This window comes from Corylus avellana, chromosome 11 (assembly GCF_965113065.1).
Source record: "Corylus avellana chromosome 11, dhCorAvel1.hap1.2, whole genome shotgun sequence".
Taxonomy (NCBI): domain Eukaryota; kingdom Viridiplantae; phylum Streptophyta; class Magnoliopsida; order Fagales; family Betulaceae; genus Corylus; species Corylus avellana.
Window position 1 is genome coordinate 19443121 of NC_142500.1, and position 23416 is coordinate 19466536.

General features: G+C 32.2%; 1 protein-coding gene across 1 annotated transcript; it reads right to left on the reverse strand.

The window, feature by feature from the left end:
• Window positions 1-12667: 12667 nt before the first annotated feature.
• On the reverse strand, window positions 12668-14438 carry LOC132165681 (protein LIGHT-DEPENDENT SHORT HYPOCOTYLS 4). The gene is made up of 2 exons (XM_059576342.2): window positions 13514-14438; window positions 12668-13432 (listed from the first exon to the last, which is right to left on the reverse strand). Exons 1-2 carry the CDS (start codon window positions 13777-13779, stop codon window positions 13087-13089), a joined length of 612 nt encoding a protein of 203 aa, XP_059432325.1. The 5' UTR covers window positions 13780-14438; the 3' UTR covers window positions 12668-13086.
• Window positions 14439-23416: the final 8978 nt, after the last annotated feature.

Below are 23416 nucleotides of genomic sequence, written 5' to 3' on the forward strand. Positions count from 1 at the left end.
AATAAGAGATGCAGATATATCCCCCAGGCAAGATAGAATCACAAAGGGAAACCCCTAATTAAGCAACTGCTAAATTAAATTACACCCGAGAGCCTATTAATTAAGTAATTAATTAAAGGTGGCCTGTGAAATCAAATCTCTGATCTTGCTATTGTAATAAATTAATGATGACTTAATTAAAGGCATTTAAGTTGTAAAATTATTGGGCAAATAAATAGAATAATAATTTAATTAAACTCTAATAAATGGCTGTCGAACAATTAATTAAACTCTAATCACCTCCCACTTCTTCATGCATCGTTATGAATTTGAGGCATCTTTACTGAAACTCACCCCCAAAGTTTTTGGTACCGACAACTAAAACTGTTTCAGTGTTTGCTGTTCCTCCACACTTTCTTTTTGGGGTAATTGTTTCTCACTGACCTCACCAATTATTATATGGATTTGGATCCACTGAAATTCTTAAGGGAATTATTATTTTATTAGTAGTGGGACACGTGGTAGAATAATGACCTTTAGATGAAAAATAGACTGCCTAAATCTGAAATTTCAGAAACTAAAATTATCCTAAGAATTTCAGTAAATCATGATCTTTATTACGTCTACTAACCCTAGGGCTTTTTTTTTTTTTTTTTTTTTTTTTAAGTAGGGCTTCTGTTTAAATCACACAAACATTTGTCGGCCCCATTTTTAAGCTTAGAAAAAAAAAATCACTAAAAATATAAGATTAATATTTAAATATTAAAAACAACCTCACTTAAACTTGTCACTTTAGACATCAAAATATATCAAGCGACCCTACTTAGATTGACCTATTTGATTAAACGAATAAGACATTTTCGGATTCTCGTGAACTGATCCAATTGTATGTGATAGATGAAATAATACAACAAATATTAGCTAGCTCTTTTTTTTTTTTTTTTTAATTTTATTTTATGAATGAGTAACTTTCATTAACAAACAACTAAATACTTTACAAAGAAAAACTAAAGCAAGGAGCTGAAGGCACCATTTGGTAAAACCTTTTCCCCTCCCCTCAATACTATTCACTTCATTTTTATAAAAAAATCAACATCAAAACATTTTTATTTTTGTCACTTTTTATATTGCATCATCTACTTTATAAATTACATCATTTACTTTTTACTACTATTTAAATAAAAAAAAATTACTACAAAACAAAATTTTTTTATTTTTCCATACCACTTTTTTTCTTTTTTATACTAAACATTATTACATTTTCTCACATCAATCTACTCAGCCACACTATTTACGAACATTGGGGTTTATCAAACACACTTTAAAACTCCTAAACAAGCAAAAAAATCTCCACAAAAATTAAACCAATATCTCATTTATACCCGAAGCACTACAAAGAATATCATTTCCTGTAGTCTTTTTAAATCTACCTTTTGTAATAAACTGGCTCCTCACCTCTCATCTAATACGTTGAATAAGCTTCTCTTCGGTGCATTGATTATTGTCATATCTCGAAACATTATGATTCCTCCAAATATTATATATTGTAGAAGTAAAAACTAGCCAACACAAATAAACTTTCATAGTTTTGCCCCTCCACTCTTCCAACACAAAAGAAACCACATCTTCCTATCGAATAGGCGGGTTAAGCACATTGCATAGACTCATAACAAATATATATTAGATAGTTGATAATTAATAACAACTTGCCAAATATGTTTTTTTTTTTTTTTTTTCCTTCAATTGAAATAAAGAAGATACAAGGCCTTGTTTGTTAAATAAGATCAATGTTACAAGGTACTGTTTATAATAAAATAAAATAAATAATGATTAATAGAAAAAAGTAAAAAAGTTATATTGAAAAGTAAAAAAAAAAAAAAATTATTTTGTAGTGATTTTTTTATTTGAATATAAAAATAAAAAGTAAATAATGTGATATAAAAAAATGAATAATGTGATATAAAAGTGAAAATATTTTAATATTAATTTTTTTAAAAAAAAAAAATGGAGTGAATACGGTGCGAGAGTGCAGTGTTATTTAACAAATTGGGCTAGTTGGAGTCCCCTCTTAGACCTGCGTTTAACATGGAGACGAATAGGGCCCGTTGGAGTCGCTCTCTTAGACCTGCGTGGTTGCATGATATTTATTCAACACGTACGTACGTACACTGCATGAGAATACCCTACAACTTATAGCCTCTTTCCTTTATAAAATACGACAATGAAGAGTCACAATCTGTACAGTTGCACAAGTAGTAAAAAGCTTTTTTTAACTGAAAGGGTAATTATAATTATTGGTCCAACAGACAGATAGGTACCTTTCAAGGTATCATCACACCCAGGCATAAACAGTTCGACTGAAAGGATCCAAATTCTCAATAATTTCTTTTATTTGTCTGAACAAATACTGAAATAGGCGGCAAATAGTTGAACATTTAATTAATTCTCTGTATTTATTGACCAAATTGTTGTCTTATTATTTTCTATCCTCTCAACCCCATCAATATGGCTGTGTTTGGCAATAAAATGAAGAAAAAAAAAAAAAAAAAAGGGAGTGAAATGAGATTGTAGCAGGTTTGATTGATATGAGAAAAAAAAAATAATATTTTATATAAAAAAGTAAAAAAATTTGTTTTGTAGTAATTTTTTTATTTAAATAATAAAAAAAAAGTGATTGATGTAATATAAAAAATAAAAATGTTAAGAGTTAATTTTTTTTTTAAAAGAAAAAATTAATTTTTGAATCCAGTCCGATCTTTGCCAAACATAGCCAATATTATATATGTACCCATATAAAAAATTAATTAATTTTTGGGTCCAGCCTTTGCCAAACACAGCCAATATTATATATGTACCCATATATGCTAGCTACTACAAGTTTTCAATAATGGTGGTTTTTTTTTTTTTGTAAGACAATAATGGTGGTTTAAACTTGCAATAATTAAGAACCCTAGCAATAGCACCTATAATTGCTTCAACCTATTAATATAGCTATTACAATTATAACCCAATAAGAGAAATAAATACTTGAGTACCTCCTTTCTGCATGCCTATAGAAATGTTAATCCATTTTGTCTGTTGATAGGACACATATAGAACATTCATTCCTCCTTCGGCCCCCTTTTTGTAAACCCATTTACCTTTTCTTTTTACTTTCTACCCAAAAACAAAGAACAAGGTTAGATTCATTTCTTCAAATATATGAAACAATTTTCTTCGTTTTTCACTCTCAAAAATTCCTTTACCTTTATCTCATGTCAATCCATTCATTTCTTATTTCTCCATCTAAAAAAGGTTTGCCAAACACCCCACTTCATATTTTGATTCATTAGAGCATCCACTTTCGGCTTGCCTAGCTACTTGAGTTACATATTTAGATATGAACATATCAACTAATCACATATAATACCATTAAGAATATGCTAGAAGAATAGCTAGTCCTTCTAAATGTTACGCGACTTTTAAAATTATCGATAGATCAAAATTTAACAAAGATCATTTCAAATTCAATGATAATTTTAAAAGTCATATCACATTTAAAAAGACTCAATAAAAACTATAGTTATCCTTCTAGCATCACTCGACCACTAGTTAGTTGTATTTCTTTTGTTCTATTACGGGATCGTAATCGATTTCATGAATCCAATAAGTCAAAAAAAAAAATTATGATTAACAAAATTTCATTCACTTACCTAACATAACCTAGTTAAGACACCGACAATTTCCTTTTATTGAATTACAATAATAAAAGACTCGAAAAAATAAAAAATAAATAAAAGACTCAAACCCTAATACAATTTAAACCTAATTAGACTTAAACGTTGTGTGTGCAAGTCTTTATCCCCTATATTTGCATCAATTAATTAAACAAAAATTGCAATAGAAATATCGTTATTTCACAAGCTTCTAGACTCCTATGAGAAAAATTAGCTTGTAAGATTTTTGGGTCCATAATTGTTTTCCAACTTAATTTTTCCTAATAGAATTTTGCTCTCTTAAAATGGTTTATGAGAGCTTGAAGGGACAAGAGATTCAAATGAATATTTAAATTATTTGAGACTTAGTACACAAAAGAATTATGGTCCGTTTGGGATTACGGTTTCAATAAGTACGATTACAAAAATTGCGTTTTTAAAAATTGTACTTTTTAAATCGCTACTTTTTTAAATCGTAAAGGCGTTTAGTAAAACACATTAAAAAATATTTTTTTTACAAATATTTGTTATGCGAAATTGTGATTTTAGTTTAAATTTGCATTTTTTTAAATAAGCACCCCTTATACTGCTTATAAAAATCGTAGATTTTTTTTCCTATTGTAAATTAAGTGTTTTTTGAATCGCAATGTCAAACGCCTTATGCTTTGCGACATCTTTTAAAAATGCAGATTATTTTTGCGCACAAACACACCCTTAGCTAAGTTTACAAAATAATTTATTTATCTTATTATTAATCATAGTTATTAATTTCCCAGCTTTATTTTTTCCTAATAAAATTTTTCCCAATCTTAAAATGGTTTATGTATAGAATTAGCTAAGTTGTGAGTTTATGGAGAGCTTTTTTTTATAGTTTTTTTTTTCAAGAAATACAAATGAAGATTTAAACTTTTTTTTTTTTTTTTTTTTCTGAGTGACTGTTGTGATTATGAAAGAGGATAATATATATATATAAAGTCTTGGCATTTGCAAGCGAGAAAAAGAGGAGTGGCACACTGCAGAATCTCCAGTTGTTACCGCACTACAGTCGCTTTCTATGTGACATGACATGCCTTGAATTGGAAAAAGCAAATTCCATAAAAATAATTTAAAAATAAAAAAATAAACTTAAAAAAATTACCATCTTGGATCGAAGACGAGGAGTGACCGTACAACAAAAAGTAAAAGGAAGAGGGACCCACACATACGTGAAAAAGCAAGGAAAAGCATAAAAGCCTCGATGTGGACGCCATAGCGAGTTTGTACGGTTCACGTTCACCGAGGCCCAAGTGAAAGCGGCCTCGATAGCACGCCACGTGGGGTGTTTGAGTGGGACCCGTTTTATCGACGGAGGTGATGGGACTGTCTCTTTGGGCACGTCACTGTAGCCGACATGAGAGACAGGAGCGCACGTGGGGCATGCACGGTTGTGGGTCCATATTGGGCCCCGCTTTCCTTAAAAGTATCTCTTTTTTTCTTTTTCTTTTTTTTGGGATTTTCGGTCGAATTCAACGTCTCGTGGGATTGACCGTAGAATACGGGATTCTCGTACGAGAGAGTGTTTGCTTGACGTGTGTGTCACAGAAGTTTTTTTTTTTCTTCATTTTCACGTTAAAAAAAAAGAAAAAGAAAAATTTGCAAGTATATATATATATATATATATACTTGTGATTTTTACAAATATTAGGCTTTAAAACCAGATTTTACAATATAATGCAGAAGCGCACCTCATTATATGTGATTTGAAACATAATCAAATTTACATTTTTTAACTGAATTTTTTTTTTTCAAACATGCTCTTAAACATGATACTTTGTATAATTTTTTAAAAAAATATGCGTTTGACCCACAAAATCCTACGACCAAACACATGAGATGTCTTTCAATTCTTTTGTAAACAAAGTTAAAAATTATATTTTTATTTCACGACTATACCATAAAATTCAAGAAAATGACAAGAACTAAAGCAGAAATAAACTCAAGTACTTTGCTTCGGGTGAGAGTAGGATCATATATAGTAAATAAATATGAGAAAAACAACAACCTCCTTTACTCTTAACATTAGGCTTCTAATAAATACTAACATGTACCTTGCTAACCTCCACATGTTACCTGCAACCCACTTTACTCCTTTGGATACGCATGTCCCCCTTAGTCAACTTCAACCTGGCCATGCTCCCTTCAACTTCCACCACATCTTTAATTAGTACTCCATTTCAGCACTTTGTATCTTTCATGGCTTGAAAGCTTTTCATGTATTTAGGGTTCCGTTTTCTCATTCCGCGATGTCTATCAATACCCTCTTCTGCAATTGGAACCTTGCCCTCTAAGCTTCAAAGAAGGATAGTTAAGGGTCGGTCAATGTGTCAACCGCTAATTCCTAGTTAGCTTCTTCGATCGAGTGGCAACTGATGCTATTGAATGTGTAACACCCCGCTTAAAAACATGACAAATATTTAATTAATCACCGATTAAATCCACGAGAATTTAAAACATTTAAAATTTTACTCAAACATACAATTTCTCTATTTTATATATTCACCTTGCTCGATCAAACAATCAAACGAGTTCAAAGGTAGCTCATGACTTTGTGTTTTGAACAATTTTCTTGCCAAAATTTAGCTAATCAATTATTAGAGGGGAAGAGAGAACCCTAAACAAATTGACCCATAAGAGACTGCAGGAAATTAACCACATACGCTTCTAGAATTTCTCTGCCACCAAATGGCATATATATTTCCACGTCTTCAAGCTGTAACCTAATTCTTTTAAGGTAATCACAATTATTGTAACAACCACTCTTGTCTTGAAGAAAAATAAATAAATATTTATTTATTTATTTGATGCCTGTGCAGTAGCAGTACTACTGAGTCTAATGTCTGTAGCTTATCCGTAAAAACCCTTCCCCGATGCTCAGAATAAATAAATATATAATAATATCAGCACTTCTCAGACAGTGATGCCTTTCGCCAACAGAATCATGCACTATTAACCATCCACAAATTTTATTTTTTCTTTTTTTCTTTTTTTCTTTTCCCCCACTTGAACATTTAGAAGTGAGATTAGAACAAGAACTCTTCCCACCATTTTTTTTTTTTTTTTTAAGAAAGGAAAAAAAAAAAGAAAAAAAAGAATGATGATCTCTATAAACATGTGTGGATGGTTATGAGACAGTGGGAGTTTAATTTCTGGCTGACAATAATTGTGAAGTTGCAGTTTCTGCAGATAACGTGGGTAGTCCTTTGTAAGAGGCTTTTCTTCAGAGAAATTGCAGGGACAAGCTTAAATCATGCATTTATGGGGAACGTAAATCTTGGGCAGCCTTTCTGCCAATTTTGGCTTCTATTGCCCGATCTCTTCTGCTGCACTGCAACACACAACTAAAACAAAAAAACAAAAACAAAAAAATGTAAAAATCCTCATATATATAATATATATACCCAGTTGGCCACACCAGATGATCATCACTTGTTTGTAGCCTCCATTTAATTCTTAACAAGTACGTGAGAGAGAGCATTCGACTTTTCAACTCTCGATCTCCTCTAGCATATATAGGCTTCAACCCTTTGACTCTCTCTCTCTCTCTCTCTCCCTCTCTCTTCTGGCGTTTGTTGAGAGATCCATCTCTCTCTTGGTTTCTCAGTAGAATCCACAAAAAACGCTTTGAAATCAAATGTTTGTTGTTTGTGTGTGTATATATATATATATGTCACGAGAGCTTTTGTATGAATTGTAGAATCACTAATTAAGTGATTATCATGACTAGGTTCAATTTTAACCATCAAAAGAGAGAATATTTTTCAGACAATTAAACTTTACAATCACAAACCCTAGCAAAAATTTGGTATGGTGGAGATAAAGATCAAACTCACAGGGAGCTAGAATAAACCCTAACTAGCTAATTAATTTAATATATTTTTTAAGTCTACTTCGACTTAACTTTCCTAATCACATGACTCATAATTTTTGGCATCGTGTATTAGGAAGGATGACTATGATTTTAATTTTTTCTTTATAGAAATATTTGCTTTCTATAATTAATGTTCATAGGGCCACCAATTTTTATTATAAGTTTCTTATAAAGTGACTTGAAAGTCCTCGTATCACTTATAATATTATCCGCCACCAAAAAATTAAATTTACTATTCAAAATTTGTTGCTTAATCTTTTTTACCATGACACTCATCTTGAACTATTCATGAGTTTGTAAGGGATTAAAATAAAAATTGTAATACCTAAAACATCTCCTTCTATCATTACCTCTAGGGTTGTAGTGTTCTTGAAATGTGCTTTGAGTTACAATGGCTCAATGGCAATTTATGATATATAGATGGAATCTTTGTTGGTTTTGAAAATGAGTAATCCAGTGTATAGTAGACTGTTCATACAATTGAAATGATATAATAGTAAAAATTAAATTAGCCATTTTTTTTAGCAAGTACTGATTGATTAAGGGCTGATTTTATTATTACACCATCAAGTTATATGACAGTTATATAACAATTTACTAAATATCATTACTCTTTGAAAACTCTCAAACTTTAGTAAAGGTTAGTATGAATAGTTCTATTCTCCACACCCATTTATTACATACATTTTATAGTACCAACTGATGTTACGTGTTTTAGGTAGCTTTACTTTAGTTTTTTAGTTTTTTTTTTTAATTTTTTTTTTTTTAAGTGGCTAATATGAGAAGTTACTTAAAATACACCACGTTAAGCAGTATAAAATGAGTGTGAAGAGTAACATTCCTTTGCCAACATACACATTTGTCGGTTCTGATATGATTTTTTTTTTTTTTTTTTTTCTAGCATTAGCAACACCTTTCAACGACGAGAGAAACGCAGTTGCTAAAAATGTGGTAGCTAATGACAAAATTTCTTGTAGGTAGAAGAGAGTGTGTGCTTTGTCACGTGTACAAAGGACAAAATTGTGAAGGTCATTGCTTTAATTAGCAGTAGTATACATGGGTGATTGTCTACATCAATCACTCATCAAGATCATCACGGGTATTATGCTTTACTGTTTGATTTCAGCAAGTGTCTGATTCATTTTAAGATCAATTGCTTTTACCCTAAAAAAGAAAAGAAAAGGATCATCTACCCCTTTTGTTCTACTCAGATTGCTTATAGAAATGCAAAGACTTCTATTCTTGTTCTGTTGTGCAGCTCCCTTTGTTTCTACAACTTTTATCCATCATTTCAAGCACCGCCACGAGAGCTTCAAATAGTGACAAATCCTTCTTGGTGGATATGCACTAATTGGATTCACTAAATTGGGGCAATGATTTCACCCGTGACCTTGTAGCAATTGCTCACTACTATTTCATGAAATGAAAGGTCTATCTCTACAACTTCTTGTCCATTTGACCATTAACCACCATATATGATGGTGGTAGTGATGATCATAATGATTATAATAATAATAATGAGAATAATAACAATAGTAATAAAAACCTTTCCTTTATGTGCTCTATTTCAGTGAAATATTATAATGCGGGGGTAAAGTTTACATGTTTTCTTCAAACTACAAAAAATTATCAATATTCTCTCGATGACAAAAACACTCTTAAATAATTTTTTTTTTAAAATAAAAAAAAGGGTGTGGAAATTTAAATTTTTTCAAAGGATTTTTTTTTCCCCAAATTTATTAGAGTATTTTGTCTTATTGAAAAACATTTAAGGTCTTTTTTTTTTTTTTTTTTGCTAGCATTAGGGGAAACATTGTCAATTTTTTTTGATAGTTTAGGGAGAATACGGTCCTAATTGAAAATTTGAGAGAGATATTGTCAATTGAGTGGTGATTTGACAGGAGTATGTACACTTTTCTCTATAATGTATTTATGCCTCAATATTCAGAATCTCATTTGTACGAAGTACGTACACAAAATAAATGTTAAAGGCATTGATGTAACAATTAAGAACGTAACAATTAAGAATGTTAAGGCATTGAGATATTGTCCTGCGGTAAGCTTTGATACCACGAAAAAATTCATAAGCCTAACTCATCTCACAAAACCGGTTCAATAGAAAGGGTTGTCCATTCCTTATAAACATGCTCAAGATCTTGTCCACAGGCAACGTGGAATCATTCCTCAACACGTAGAACAAATTTGACCATCTTTCTCAATGTTGAATATATTCAATTAGTAGAGTACTTAAAAGAGATGAATCAATATATATGCATGGTTTAAGCACCAAGGTTTGAATTCACACTTAAATCTTTGTGTTTAATTTCCTTGATATATAGCTTTTGCAACTAATTAAACAATCTCTCTCTCTCACACACACACACACAATTTTTGAAATGTCAATGAAGAAAAATGGGGAAGATTCTATTTTGCTTCCTATATACAACACTTGATTATATATGTTTGCCGTATGAGTAATATTGCTAGAAGTTCCTCTAATATCCCTTTACTCCAAAAATATCCTCTCACTAGCTAGTACATATTTCCTTTAGAATAATGGCAGTACAAATAAACAGGCATGGATACTACACACATATATAGATACACAGCAGAAAAATTTACTTGCTATTATACGTACAAATGAAATTGGAAACTACATCAAAAGAAGACCTAGATTATATCCATCACTATATATGGAATTAGGCACTCTTAACTCCAAATCGTTGAAATGAAAACTAGTAAAGGACCTGACAAATGAAATTGAGAAATGCATAAAAGACACACACACACACACACACACACATATATATATATATATATATATATATATATATATATATATATATATATATCCATGAAAAAAATACTGCATATAGAAATTTGTGATGAAATATAAAATAGAGGAAAATAGCGGAAGCAATAGATAAAAGGGAATCAAGAGATTTTGAGGTGGTTCATGACGTTCATCCTTAACGTCCACCAGGCCCGTAGAGAGTGAAGGGTTAGATTTTGCTCTTATTCACTTAAATAGATATACAATACAAATGTCCCTATTTAGAGGAAAAATGAGTTAGGTGAAGAGAATACATGAAAAGTACTAATCAAATCATAGAAGTTTGATTAATACAATCAAACATCTATAGTAAATTAATATATGGTTCAATAAGGAAAATAATTTAATCATAATATGGTAACTCTATACTCTAATAACAATAAAAATATAACAAATCTTTTTTTTCCATTTACATGGATAATAGATGATAGATTTTCTGCAAAGAAAACATTGACCTTTCATTTTGACTGAAATTAAATTATGATCATTGAAAAGCGTATACCTACTTAAATGAAGATGATAAAACAGAGCCAAAGCTAACATGGTTGAGAAAGAACATCAAGTACAAAACTCAAGAAGCAGAAACTATTGATCAAGGAAAAAAATCTGTGCTTAATTTGTCTCATTAGCATTAACCCAAGTAGATGGTTGCTCGAGTAATTTATTATCAAGTCACTATCAAAGTCTTTAGGAAATAGAATAATAGATACTAACAAAAAAAAAACAGTTTTCGATCTTGTAAGATTGTTGGATAATTAGTTTATTAAAATGAAAACAAGGAGAAACATTAATAATATTGTTCTTATTATGTAGCATGAAATCCTCGGGAAGCCAAAGGCTCTCAAAGTCGACCCGACCATAGCATTTCCTATAATTAGATAATCAACCCTAATAAAATATTTGGTCTTGTCACGAAATTTAGGCACATCCTACTTCTAAATATATGTTGACATTATAAAGGCAAGCAGCTGTTAAATAGTGTTCATCTTATCTTTCTATATATATATATATATATATATATATATATATATATATAGAAAGGGTCCCTTGAGTTAATTAAAACATGTTGCTGCTAATCCTTGATAAACTCAAATGATTAGAGGCGCGAGTAGATAATCTATATCACTTAAAGAAGATTAAAGTTTCGCTAGCATATATCCTACGTATTCACAGTGTCTTTTTGTTTCCCTAGCTATTAGGTCAGATGATATAATGATCAGCACTTTAATTTCCTCTTCAAGCCAAGTAGCTAAGATTGAGAAAATCAAGGAGAGATCATGAACCAATATGATCCAATCCAGATGGGTTGTCGGCCAGAATATTGATTAACAAAAATTTTCCTGACATCTCTATAGGGTTGTGATTCTCTAACCACCACCCTATAGCTCATTTTGTATTTTGTTACTTTTTAATTTAGTGCATGCATATACTTTCCCAATTAAGATCAATAATGGAATTGAAGCATATATATATATATATATATAAAAATAAAAAAAAATAAAAAAAAAAAAAATTCAAGCAGATTTCCCATGATTGGAATTCTTAATAGATTCCACCATTTCAATGTTCATGTGGGTGTAATTTCACTCTTCTAATTAGTGCTTTGTGGCTCTTGCCCTTAATTGGAGAGGGGGGGGGGGGGGGGGGGGGGGGCGCAAATTACTATGAAACTTTACAAGTAGATAGGTTAAAAGTTTATTAAAACATGAGATCAATTAAACGAATATATGGTTAATTAATAAAAACTGTTATTAAGCTCTGACGAAGTTACGTTTGTCTGCCATTAATTATATTACTGCTTCTATAGCCGGCAAATGAAATGACAGCACTAAATACAACAAAATCGATATTATATATAGCCACTGATTACACCATTTCATTAGCCTAAAAGGAAACTTGCTATGATTTTTTATTTAAAGATTATCTATATATATACTTCCTTTAATTACACTCTCAATATCTGTATGAGTTCTCAGACAGTAAAGCAGCAAAAGTGCCTTCACAGGAAGAGGGAGACAAGGGGAAGTCAGAAATATGCATGAGATCGACTGATCTTTTGCAGAAATGACTCAACTGACGACCAACACTGGAACACAACAATTAAACAAAGTATTTATAGCTCTACACATATCTGACATATATGTGAAATCCTTATGTACAGTCCTATCAAGCTTTTTAAAAAAAAAAAAGAAAAAAGAAAAACACTATATAATTGCCAGCAGGCAGCAGCAAACACCCATTAATCAGAAAAGAGAGATGAAAGACATAATCAGATTGAGATTCAAAGTACATGCATATATAATAGTATGAGCAATATATAATATGCTCAGAATTCCACATAGACCATAATTTGAAGTACATTTTACTCTCCCTAACACTTCTTTTTTCCAACTAATAGTAATACCAACACTGTTTGCATCAAAAGCATACTTATGATATACCACATCGATCCATTAACCATTGCTTCTGTAAAAGGCAACAGAATATATACAGACAAGACAGTCTGTATATAAGAACTAACTTTGAGAAAATTAACTAAACCCTAAATACACTAGAACGAACCACCATATCATCATAAGAGTCTGATAAAAAGAGAAAAAAAAGGTAGTACCCATTTTGAGACTTTTGCAAGATAAGAGAGGGTGGCTGCTGCTGGAGAGTAGCAGAGTTTTTCATAGACTTGCACCTCCTGGTGGGGGCGGAAGCTGCTGCTGCTGCGGCTGCGGCAACTGTTGGCGGGGGCGCTTCCGCTTCTTTTTCTCATAGCTGATCCCTCTTGCTTTTGACTGCAAATCACGAACCTCACGAAGATAGAGCCTAACTGCTCGAGCCCCAAAAGGGTTTGCTTCCGGCTTCCCTCCGTTCTCTTCGAAGGCGGCACGGAGGCGGCCGATGAGGGCGTCGAGGCTACCCCACGCCTGCCGCAGCGGGCAAGGGCAAGGCGCCGGAGGGTTGGGGTGGCCATAGAAAGGGCAGATTGGAGTGTGCACCTTTGTCTTGCCAAATTGATCAAGGTAGCTGTTGAAATAAATAAATACATAAATAAATAGATATATAAATTGATGAATATATTAAGAATTTATTTGATTTATGTTATACCGGAGGAATTCAAGAACGTGGGCACCGCTGCATCTTGAGAGGGAAAGAGGGGGGCGGTGGTTCTTCAGGTATTGGCCGAAGGTGTTCCAGTCACGGCGCTTCTGGTTTTCGTAGCGGCTGCTGGGAGGAGCCGAAGCTGATGATGAAGAAGAGCTTGCGGCGGCAGCGGCTCCGGCTAAGCTGCTGCTATTGTTGGTGCTTGTATCAGTGATGCTGCAGGTGTTCTCAGAGTTTGAGCTCTCCATTAATTCTGGGATTGAATCCATGGATCCGGATCTTTGAGAAATTATTAACTTTTTTTTATTTGTTCTTCTGGGAAATTGTATTTCTTGCTTTTGGTCTTACATTCAACCTTTTCTGCTTCTAGGGTTTTGCTTCTTAGAGCTATATATATATATATATATATATATATATATATATAGCTTGAGATGATGGGGAGAAAGAGAGGTGAAGAAGTGGATGATCAGTCTATTCTATTCAGATGTTACTGTTAATGGAAACAACAATGAGCCAAGCAAAAGTAAATAGGCTGATCAGTAATGATTGATATTACACAAATTCTATTTTTGAAGAGAGAAAAAGAGAGAGAGAGAGAGAGAGAGAGATGGAGAGCGAAGCTAGGGAGCTGCAAATGGTGAAGCAAAAGAAGATTTTGATATTGATGAAGATGTGAATATGTGATGATGAAATTTTTTTATTTTTTATGTTTTTTTTTTCTTAATCTATGCAATACAAAGGGAGGGGGGAGGAATATATGTGATGAGATTGATTGGAGAGTACTGAGAGGACTGCTCCTCTTTGCTCTCTCTCTCTCTCTTTCTCTTGAAGAAGAAGAAGATTGTCTTTGTTTGAGCAAATACTAGAAAGCTTGGAAGGATGTTTCCACTGGTGGGAATTTTTGTGGTAGCTTTGGTTCCTGGAAATGTTGAAACATTGGTTTTTTTTTTTACCTTTTTTTTTCCTATTTATTCATCGCTTACTTGTTAGAACATTCACCTCGAGTTAACCAAAATAGCTAAAACGTTATCCACATCCGGTTATTCAAAATAAATAAAAATTTAAAAATTTGTCGAGCTGTTATACTGCCGATCAGTAAATTTATATTAATAAAAAAAATTAATCTAATTTTCTCTTTTCTTTGAAAAAGGTAAAAGATAGATTTTTAAAGAAATTGTATTTTAAATAAACAGTAAAAATTAATAATTAAACTGCTAAACCAAATAAGTATTTTGAAATTCTCTTAAAAGGTTCTTATTATAACTATTCTTTTTGTTGGAAGAGACTAGAGAGGGGAAATGTGTTAGGGCTTTTTATGGTAATGGAAAAAGGGCTTGGACAGTAGGTTGAGATGGAGACAGAAAAAGGTTTGTAGGGTAAAATTTAAGGGAATAACATGATTTTGTTTTATTGATGACCCTGTAGCACTGTATGACAGTTCCTGCTCTAGTGACCAGAATACCCCTATGATTTTTTTTTTTTTTTTTTTAATTTTTTCTTTTTGTTTTCACTTTTATTCCCCAAAATTTATGACACATAAATTGGCCTATTTTTAAACACCAATATATGCCAACAAATGGGAGTATAGGACTAAAACTTTTAATAATCTGCAATAAAACTGAAAACAACCTATATATGCCCTATTACACTTGAATTTTCTTTCAAAAAATTTCATGGGGTTTTTGAGTTTTTCATTTTCCTAATTTTTTTTTTTTTTTTTGGCACTAGACAACACCAATTTTAGGTAACCTACTTATGTCCTACTAAGAATAATATGGCTATTAAAATCATCATTTGATCAAAATTCAATAATGATCAATCAAAAATTTAATAATGATTTTAATAGTTATATCATTCTTAATAGGATACAAGTAAGCCACTTAAAATTACTCATATATATCAAATCTTTTCTCAAAGTCCAATTTTATTTTCAACCTATATATATATATATGAAGATAAAAAAGAGCGTATAAAAATGTAAAACTGTGTGCTTGTTTCCCTGGACTTGGGAGCTGCAATTGGCACCGTACGTAGGAATCTGCATCGGTGAAGAAGTACTATATATGAATATGATCACCTTAAACAGAATAAAAGAAGAACAAGTAAAATCAAATTATTGTAAGTGAATCAGTTAAATTACAACTTATTTTTAAAAAATTGAACGAATAAAAAATTTATGAATTTAATCATTTAATTATTATTTTAATACTCCATCTCACATGGAGAATCGAATAATGACACATTTAGCTCACGTGTTGGCCATAGCCAACAGTTAATTGTTTCTGTTGCCTTTCCTATTTGTCACATTTTGTGGGTAATGCTCTTGGGGATTCACTCAAACTCCCCCCCAGTTTGTTTTGTATGCGACACCGATCTCTTCTACGCCCGCTCTGTCGCCCACCGTCCGCTATTGGGTCTTTCCTCGTATCCCCCTACAATGAGTTCCAATGCCACCTTCCGCGTTGGTTTCGGCTAGCACGCGATCGGCTTCCTTCCGGTTATTGTTTCTCGCTTAGTGTGATTCAGTTGGGGGTTTGTTTACCCTCAATTCCGAGAAATAAGCACTACATATGCATTAGTTTGAATCTGTTTGACACAGATATGTTTTTTAATATGTAGATTAGTTATGGGTTAGTGAATTGGTTTTGGGTCTGGAATGTAATTTGCCATCCGTAATGTTTGTAACCTCGTAGCTTTGGCTATGGTTACTTGTAAGGGCTTTATGCTTATGATGATTTCTACTAATGAGACTAATATGGATTCCTTTTCAAAAAAAAAAAAAAAAAATGTTGCTATTATCTTAATTTATATAATCATTTAATTATTACCTTAATTTATATCATATTTATCTTTGGAAAAAATTAAATCTAGTCGTCCCTAAATTTTATTGCCATTTCAATATTTACTGTTTAAGATTTCAATTTCGACAATTAGGACCTTAAAATCACATGAAAACCTAAAGATTAAATTTGATTTTTGACCTTTATCTCTTACAACTATTTAATCAATTAATCTGAATCTTAGAGATTTTCCTATCCATCAATCAATTAATCTGCCAAATATGATGGCTACGCTTTGGTTGAATTTTGGATTCCTGTTCAATTTTCTTGACCCCCCATTGGTTGTTTCCTTTTTTGCTCTCTCACAATATTTTTTTTAAAAAATCAAGTCAATTTTCTTGACTCATTGATGCCTCGTGATTTCATCAACTTTGTGCCTTAAGTCTCTGCATTTTGATGCCTCGTCGTTGAACCTTACAGGCAACATAAATTTGTTTGATCACGAGTAAGATGGAGTGCTATTATGAATTTATATGAAGGGACAAAAGCACTCAAACAGATTATATAAAGGAAAAGCTTCACTTATTGCTTCAGATCATTTTTCATCACTTTTGCAATCATACTTTTAAACTTTAAAAAAAAAAAAAAAAAAAAATGTCAATTTAGGGTTACCATCTTCTAGAAGTTTGCAATGCCAATCATCCGGTCAAAATTTAGCGTTGAATCAAACAGTTGATGAGTGAAATCCCAAAAATACCCTTCAGATGTTTCTAAAATTACAAAAATTCTTTGAATTTGGACAGGGATATTTTAAAGATTGCACTTCCTTTGTTAAATTGAATTTGGACAAAATGGTTGACATTGCAAACTTCTAAACAATGACTACCATAAATTGACACTTTTAAAAGTTTAAGAGTGCGATTGCAAAAGTTATGAAAGATCATGAGTAGTAAGAGAAGTTTTCCCTTATATAAATCAATTTGCTAGCAATTTTGAAGCCTTCAACAAAAACTTTCCATATCCTCATTAAAAGCATTGCAGTGGCAGCAAAAGAAACACATAACATCAAACTTTATGGTCCTCCCAAATGTAATGTGGCTTTTAAAGTTACAGTTGAATTTGAGATGTAATGTATTGAACTTTAATCTACTAGTAATTTTAAAAGTCACATTACATTTTGGATGACTCCAAGAAAACTCTAGGAAGACTTATAGCATTACTCTCGAACCTTAAGGGCAGAAAGTTGATATTAAATTTAGATAGTTTAATGTTAATTTAGTTTAATTAGCAGTGTCAAAATATGGGTTTGATAAAAATAAAAAATAAAAAAAAATCAAAGCGTAGTAATGAAAACAAGATTTTTAAAAAGGCAATAAGTGTTTAGTAAAATCGTAATTCAACATTTAAAATCATGCATTTTAAAAAATGTACCCCTTTGCCTGAAGTTTGGAAACATGAATTTTTCACATTTACATGCCACAATTTTTTTCTTTCAAATAGGACACTTTGTGATTTTGTATAAAAACACATGTTTTATCTACAAAATCACGGGGTCAATGGACTATTAGTTAATCATGATTTTAATTAAAATTAATGTATATATACTATATGCATTGCCCTTTTGAATGTATATATATCTTCATTAGAGATTATCATCAAGTGTAATAAGTCTTTCATGATAACCCCGTACTAGCTTGTGCAAACATTCCAAAATTTGTTTTCATGCTATATAATATGTAAGGGTGAAAAGGTGGGTGATTATTAACCACCTACTACCCGCTAATTATACTAGCCACTAACCACTTTTTATATAGCTTGTCAATTGATGCAGTAGCTATTAGCACGATATGTCACATCATCAATAGAATATATTTAAGACTATGAACCAAAGGCTGTGTTTAGCAAAGGGTCGGATCGAACTGGACTCAAAAACTCAAAAAATTCTTCTCAAAATCAATCCAAATATTCTTACTTTTTACATCACATCAATCACTTTTTATTATTATTCAAATAAAAAAAAATCACTACAAAGCAAATTTTTTTTCACATTTTTATACAAAACATTCTTACTTTTTCTCTTATATCAATCAAATCTGCTACAGTACCGTTACACTACCGTTCCACTCCCTTTTTCCATTCCATTGTCAAACAAAGCTAAAAAGACCCTATATGAGTTATGAAAAGAGAAGAAGTCAACTGTCAAGTATTTCCATGTTTTTGGAAATTTGTATTACATTTTGTGAGTTAAGAAAAATCTTGCCAAATTTGATAGCACGAGTGATGAAGAGATACTCCTCAACTCCTCATCCCAGATAAGTTTGAATTACCCCTAGAAAAACTTGCTAGGTGCTTTGGATGAAGCTAATAAGAAGCTGAGAAATAGGGTAATTAATCAATTACAAAGGATTGCAACTTTGTAAGTGTACTATACTTGTATATTGAATCTTTATTAGTGTTGACTTTTTGGGTGGTTTTATCTTTAAAATGTTCAAATGGTTTCCACTTTATCAACAAAATTTTGGTGTTAATGTGTGATTGCTTTATGCTTTCTCTAGTAGTTTAATATATTTGTTCGTTGAATTGTGAAAATTCTTTCAATTAAATTTATTAAACTAATATTTATTTAAAATGCATGTGATTTTCACATACTACTCTATTAAAAATGAAAGTGAGATCACATATATTTTAAACAGATTTTAATTTAATATTCTACATTAAAAAAAAAAATACTCAAATTAAGTTCAGACGAAAACTTTATCCATAAGTAAAACCTGCCCGTCTATATCTAGGTCAAATTGTTTGAATTGCCCAATGGAGAGGCAAGTACGTGCAATTTCCCTAATAAGTCCGGTCACAGCGGGCAGGAGCGACAAACCTGCCCGCATTTATCTGTTCTCTTACCTTGAGAAAAGCAAAGCATATTGCAGATATCTTTGTCTCAAGCTTTTCAACTGTTGAGTTATTATTTAAACAATTTCTTTCTTCTAAAATTATATTCTATTGGCAAAAGAGAGAATGACACTTGAAAGAAGTTTAGCATAATGTTTCATAGTAAAAGCATGTGCTAACTGCTAACAAGGCACAATAAAATAGGAGACTTTGTACCCGTACGTAGCTTTTTAAGGATTGGGATTTCGTCTAAATTATAGAAAATCTTTTCTAATTGTGAAGCTCTATATGCTCGATCGATTGTTAAACAACATAACACAACACTACAACATGACACATCTATGCACCACTCACCAAGGCAAGGATGCAAGGATCGAGTGCAGGCTCGCATCTATTCACTCGATCCTTCCTTCAGTCCACTGCGATCAAGTGCAGGCCATCTACACTCGATCCCTCCATCAGTCCACTGCGATCGAGTGCAATATTAAGAATCCTCACACGTATGCACAAATCCTTCTCATCAAGACAATGATCCTGTAGCTGTCAAGTATCCCTCTAATTACGTATCTCCAGCAGGCAATGATGCAAATAAAGGAAATGATATTGAATTTCTTAGAGCATCTCTAAAAGACCCTGTAAACTAACTTTTTAGTTAAAATAGCATTTTTTTCTTCCTCCAATAGTGCTGTAAAATAGCATTTTTGTTTAAAAATGCTATAATGAACTTTCAAATATGTAACTATTATTTAATTATATTTTCTCTTTCTTTCAATTTTTTAATCTTTTCTCTCTCCTCTTTCTTTCTCTCCTTCTCCCTCACGCTCCCTTCTCCTCCTTGAGCCCTCCTCATCTCTCTCCCTGTCCTTGTAGGGCTGCCACCCAACAGCCAAACGACCACGGAGCAGCGGCCAAGAGTCTTTATGGGTTTTAATCTATCCGATCAGAACAACCAGCGAAAAGGACCGGTGCACAATTGGCGGCCAGAAGTCGGCCACGCACAGAGTTTTGTCCGCCATACACCACCTTGATGGGTTTCAGGTGGTTCGATTTTTCCAAAATGGTGGTTTTAGGTGGTTCAATACAATTTGTGGTGAGGGAGAGAGAGAGGGAGGAGTAGAAAAAAATAATAAAAAATAGATTAAAAACAATATTTAAATAAATTAGACATTGTAAAATAGAGTCCGATGGAGTTCATTGTGAAAAAGTAGTAGCTAAACTAAAAAAGTGATATTTTGAGTAGCTAAACTACAATTCATTGCTAGAGATGCTCTAAGATATGCAACTACACACTCACTAAGGAAATGACTTCTACACGTATATGATCTCTTGTGTAATTATACAATCCCACGAGATTGTACAGTATTACTGCAATGTATATTTTTTTAGTATAGAAAATATACTAAGACAACACAAAATTGATGAATTAAGGTTAAAGGTTTGATCCGTTCAATTAAATAAGCTGAGTCAAGGTTGATCTATATAATCTTATATACATGCCTCGATACGACCCTAACCTGATACCCGACATTTAATGCTAACCATTTTTTACATGACCCGTAAATCCGACATGCATTCAACATAAAATTAGCAAGTTACGATTGAAAAGTCTAACTCATTTAGTTAAATAGATCGAATTAAGGTTGAATTATATAATTTTATATTCATGCCTCAATACGACTTAAATACGACACTTAAACAGTAACTAGCTAGCCTTTACTTTTGAAGCCCTGAAATGACATATCAATGTGCCAGAATTCCATTTTCCATGCACAGTGTGGCACATGCATGAGTTTTTGGATGACCCATCCAATGTCTGGAAAACCAAGATAAAGGAACCCTAACCGAAGCCTAAACCCCACAATGCCAAGCACCAACTTTCAACATTCACTGCATTAAGGCAGTATCACATCGTAGATGTGGGGATCAACCTCACTAGACATGAGTTTCGGAATTGAACTATGGGGTGCACAAAATTTAGGTCCTATTATTAGGCCCTAGGAAAGTACAGGAAAAAGTTCAAAAAATAGAAAAGAGTATTCTGACATTTCTGGTAAAGAAAATGTTAGCTTGACTATTTGATTGATCAATTATGTGCCAACCTAATTCATAGCTAGGTGAGTTGGGTTCGTTGGTCACTAGTTCTGATATTAAATAATATACTTTTTAGGTAAAATTTATTATTGAAATTGGCTTGTAAGGAGAGGGTGTCCTATAACTTATATACACATAGTTAAAGTTGCAATTAGTCATGTGGGACACTTAGAATCGTAACAATTTAATTAATATGCTATCATTTTTTTTAACGTGTGGGCTCAAACTCTCCCTCGTCAATAAGTGATTCCAACACATGGAATATTAAAATAAAATGGGAGGTAAATCACATAAATAAGGTTTGAGCTTAAAACATTTACTTAGACACCAAATTAAATAATCAATTATCTAAAAAATAAGCTAATAAAAGAGTGAATTTAATTATTTGTTTAATATTCTAACACAAATAAAATAATGTTTTGTAAAGTAAGTTGTAGAAGTTTATATAACCAAGCTAATCGTTCTAATCCATTAATTAATCATTAATTAATGAGATGAGATAGTCTACTTGGTATTGATATTGGAAGGACATGGTCCAAAAAGTCTTCACTCGTGTCATCATTTTTAACATATGGCATTTACTTGTCTTTGAAGAAAAAATAATTGTTTTCCTGCATTGAATATCGTAACGACTAAAGACCCATATATATATATATATATATATTGTTAAACAAAATAAAAGGACGTCCTCTCATCTCCAGGTTTCTTCAAATCTTAACAATTGTTTTCAAATATAAACAAACATTGCCCATTATCTAACGAAAGCAGCAATCCAGCAATCATCAGAGCAAATAAATTTGGGTGGAGGATTGACTTGCGTTTATTCATGATATTGTAATTGCAAAGCGTGTTGTATTATTATGATTTTAGAGTCCTGATTCACAGCACACGGCGTGCATACCACGCCTGTGCAATTTTTTTTTTTTTATTAAAAAAAAAAAATTTGCACTGCACTCTGCGCACTGTTTTCATTCACCCATTATTTTAATGAAAGCTCGAAAGTTTACATAAATTTTTTTTAAAAAAAAAATAAAAATAAAAAAATCCCTTGCCCTAATGCCTAAATTTAAGTATCATCTCATAATGGGAAAAGGAACCCATCATGACTGTTTGACGAGTGGCATCATCGTACCCAAAAAGTGAATTTGGTGTAGGTTTTGGGCTTATGACCATAAGCCCCTCGACCACGTTGTGGGCCAAAGTTTGAATCTCGAAAAGAATGCAAATGAAACCCCCCCCTCCCCCCCCAAAAAAAAAAAAAAATGAAGTTGCAACTATTTCCTAAGCAATAAAGAAAAACCCAACTCTTCTTATGGCCATGATAGCAAGCATATGAAATTTTAAGAACAAGTAAGAGAGAATTTCAAAATCAGGAGAGGTGTACAAACTATTTGGTTTCAATGATGAGTTCTGTCTAAGGTTATATTACGTAGTATCAAAGTTGCACCACATCAAATATGAGATCGGATGCAGTATGGGATCAAATCAATTGCGATTTTGTGGTCGAATCACATAAGGGAATGAAGGACCTATTGTCTTGGTACTATATATGTGCATAGAGTTAAATCATTGAATATTAATAAAGGCTACCAACAAGTTAATGTTGATAGAGTGGACGGCTGTAAATGTCAATTGCAAAGTATAGTGGTATGTTACAATCTTTTAAGTATCTTACATAGTTTAAATGCAATCTTAACCATATATAAGCTCATAGTCACCATTTCCTTGCAAGTTGATTTTCAATGGAGAATTCTACTTTATGCTTGTATCAGAATCCAAGAAATTAGAGCTTAAAACTATCATCAACACTTACGTGGACTACCACTTCTTTTTGTAAGAGACTTATAATAAAAGTTGTAGTACACCAGTTGGCCTAAAGAATCTGAGAATTTTGAAACATGATAAAACACATCAACTACCATGGTTCCTTTTTATTGGCAGTTAACCCTGCCACGGCTACGACAAACTTTCAATGAGGAAAAACAATTCCTCTATGTTCTACTCACACCCAACTGGAAATTTAATTTCCAGTGAGCCAAACAGAATCCTCTGAAAATAATTATCCCAGAATCATAAAGCCACTAGAGGCTAGAGCCTCACAAGCATTTAGTAAAACACAATCCCATTCTACCTAGCTAGGCTATGA

Coding starts and splice junctions, on each gene's coding strand:
- LOC132165681 (XM_059576342.2), bottom strand. CDS start 13,779: ATGGATTCAATCCCAGAATTAATGGAGAGCTCAAACTCTGAGAACACC. Junction 13,433..13,513: donor CACGTTCTTGAATTCCTCCG/GTATAACATAAA, acceptor TTATTTCAACAG/CTACCTTGATCAATTTGGCA.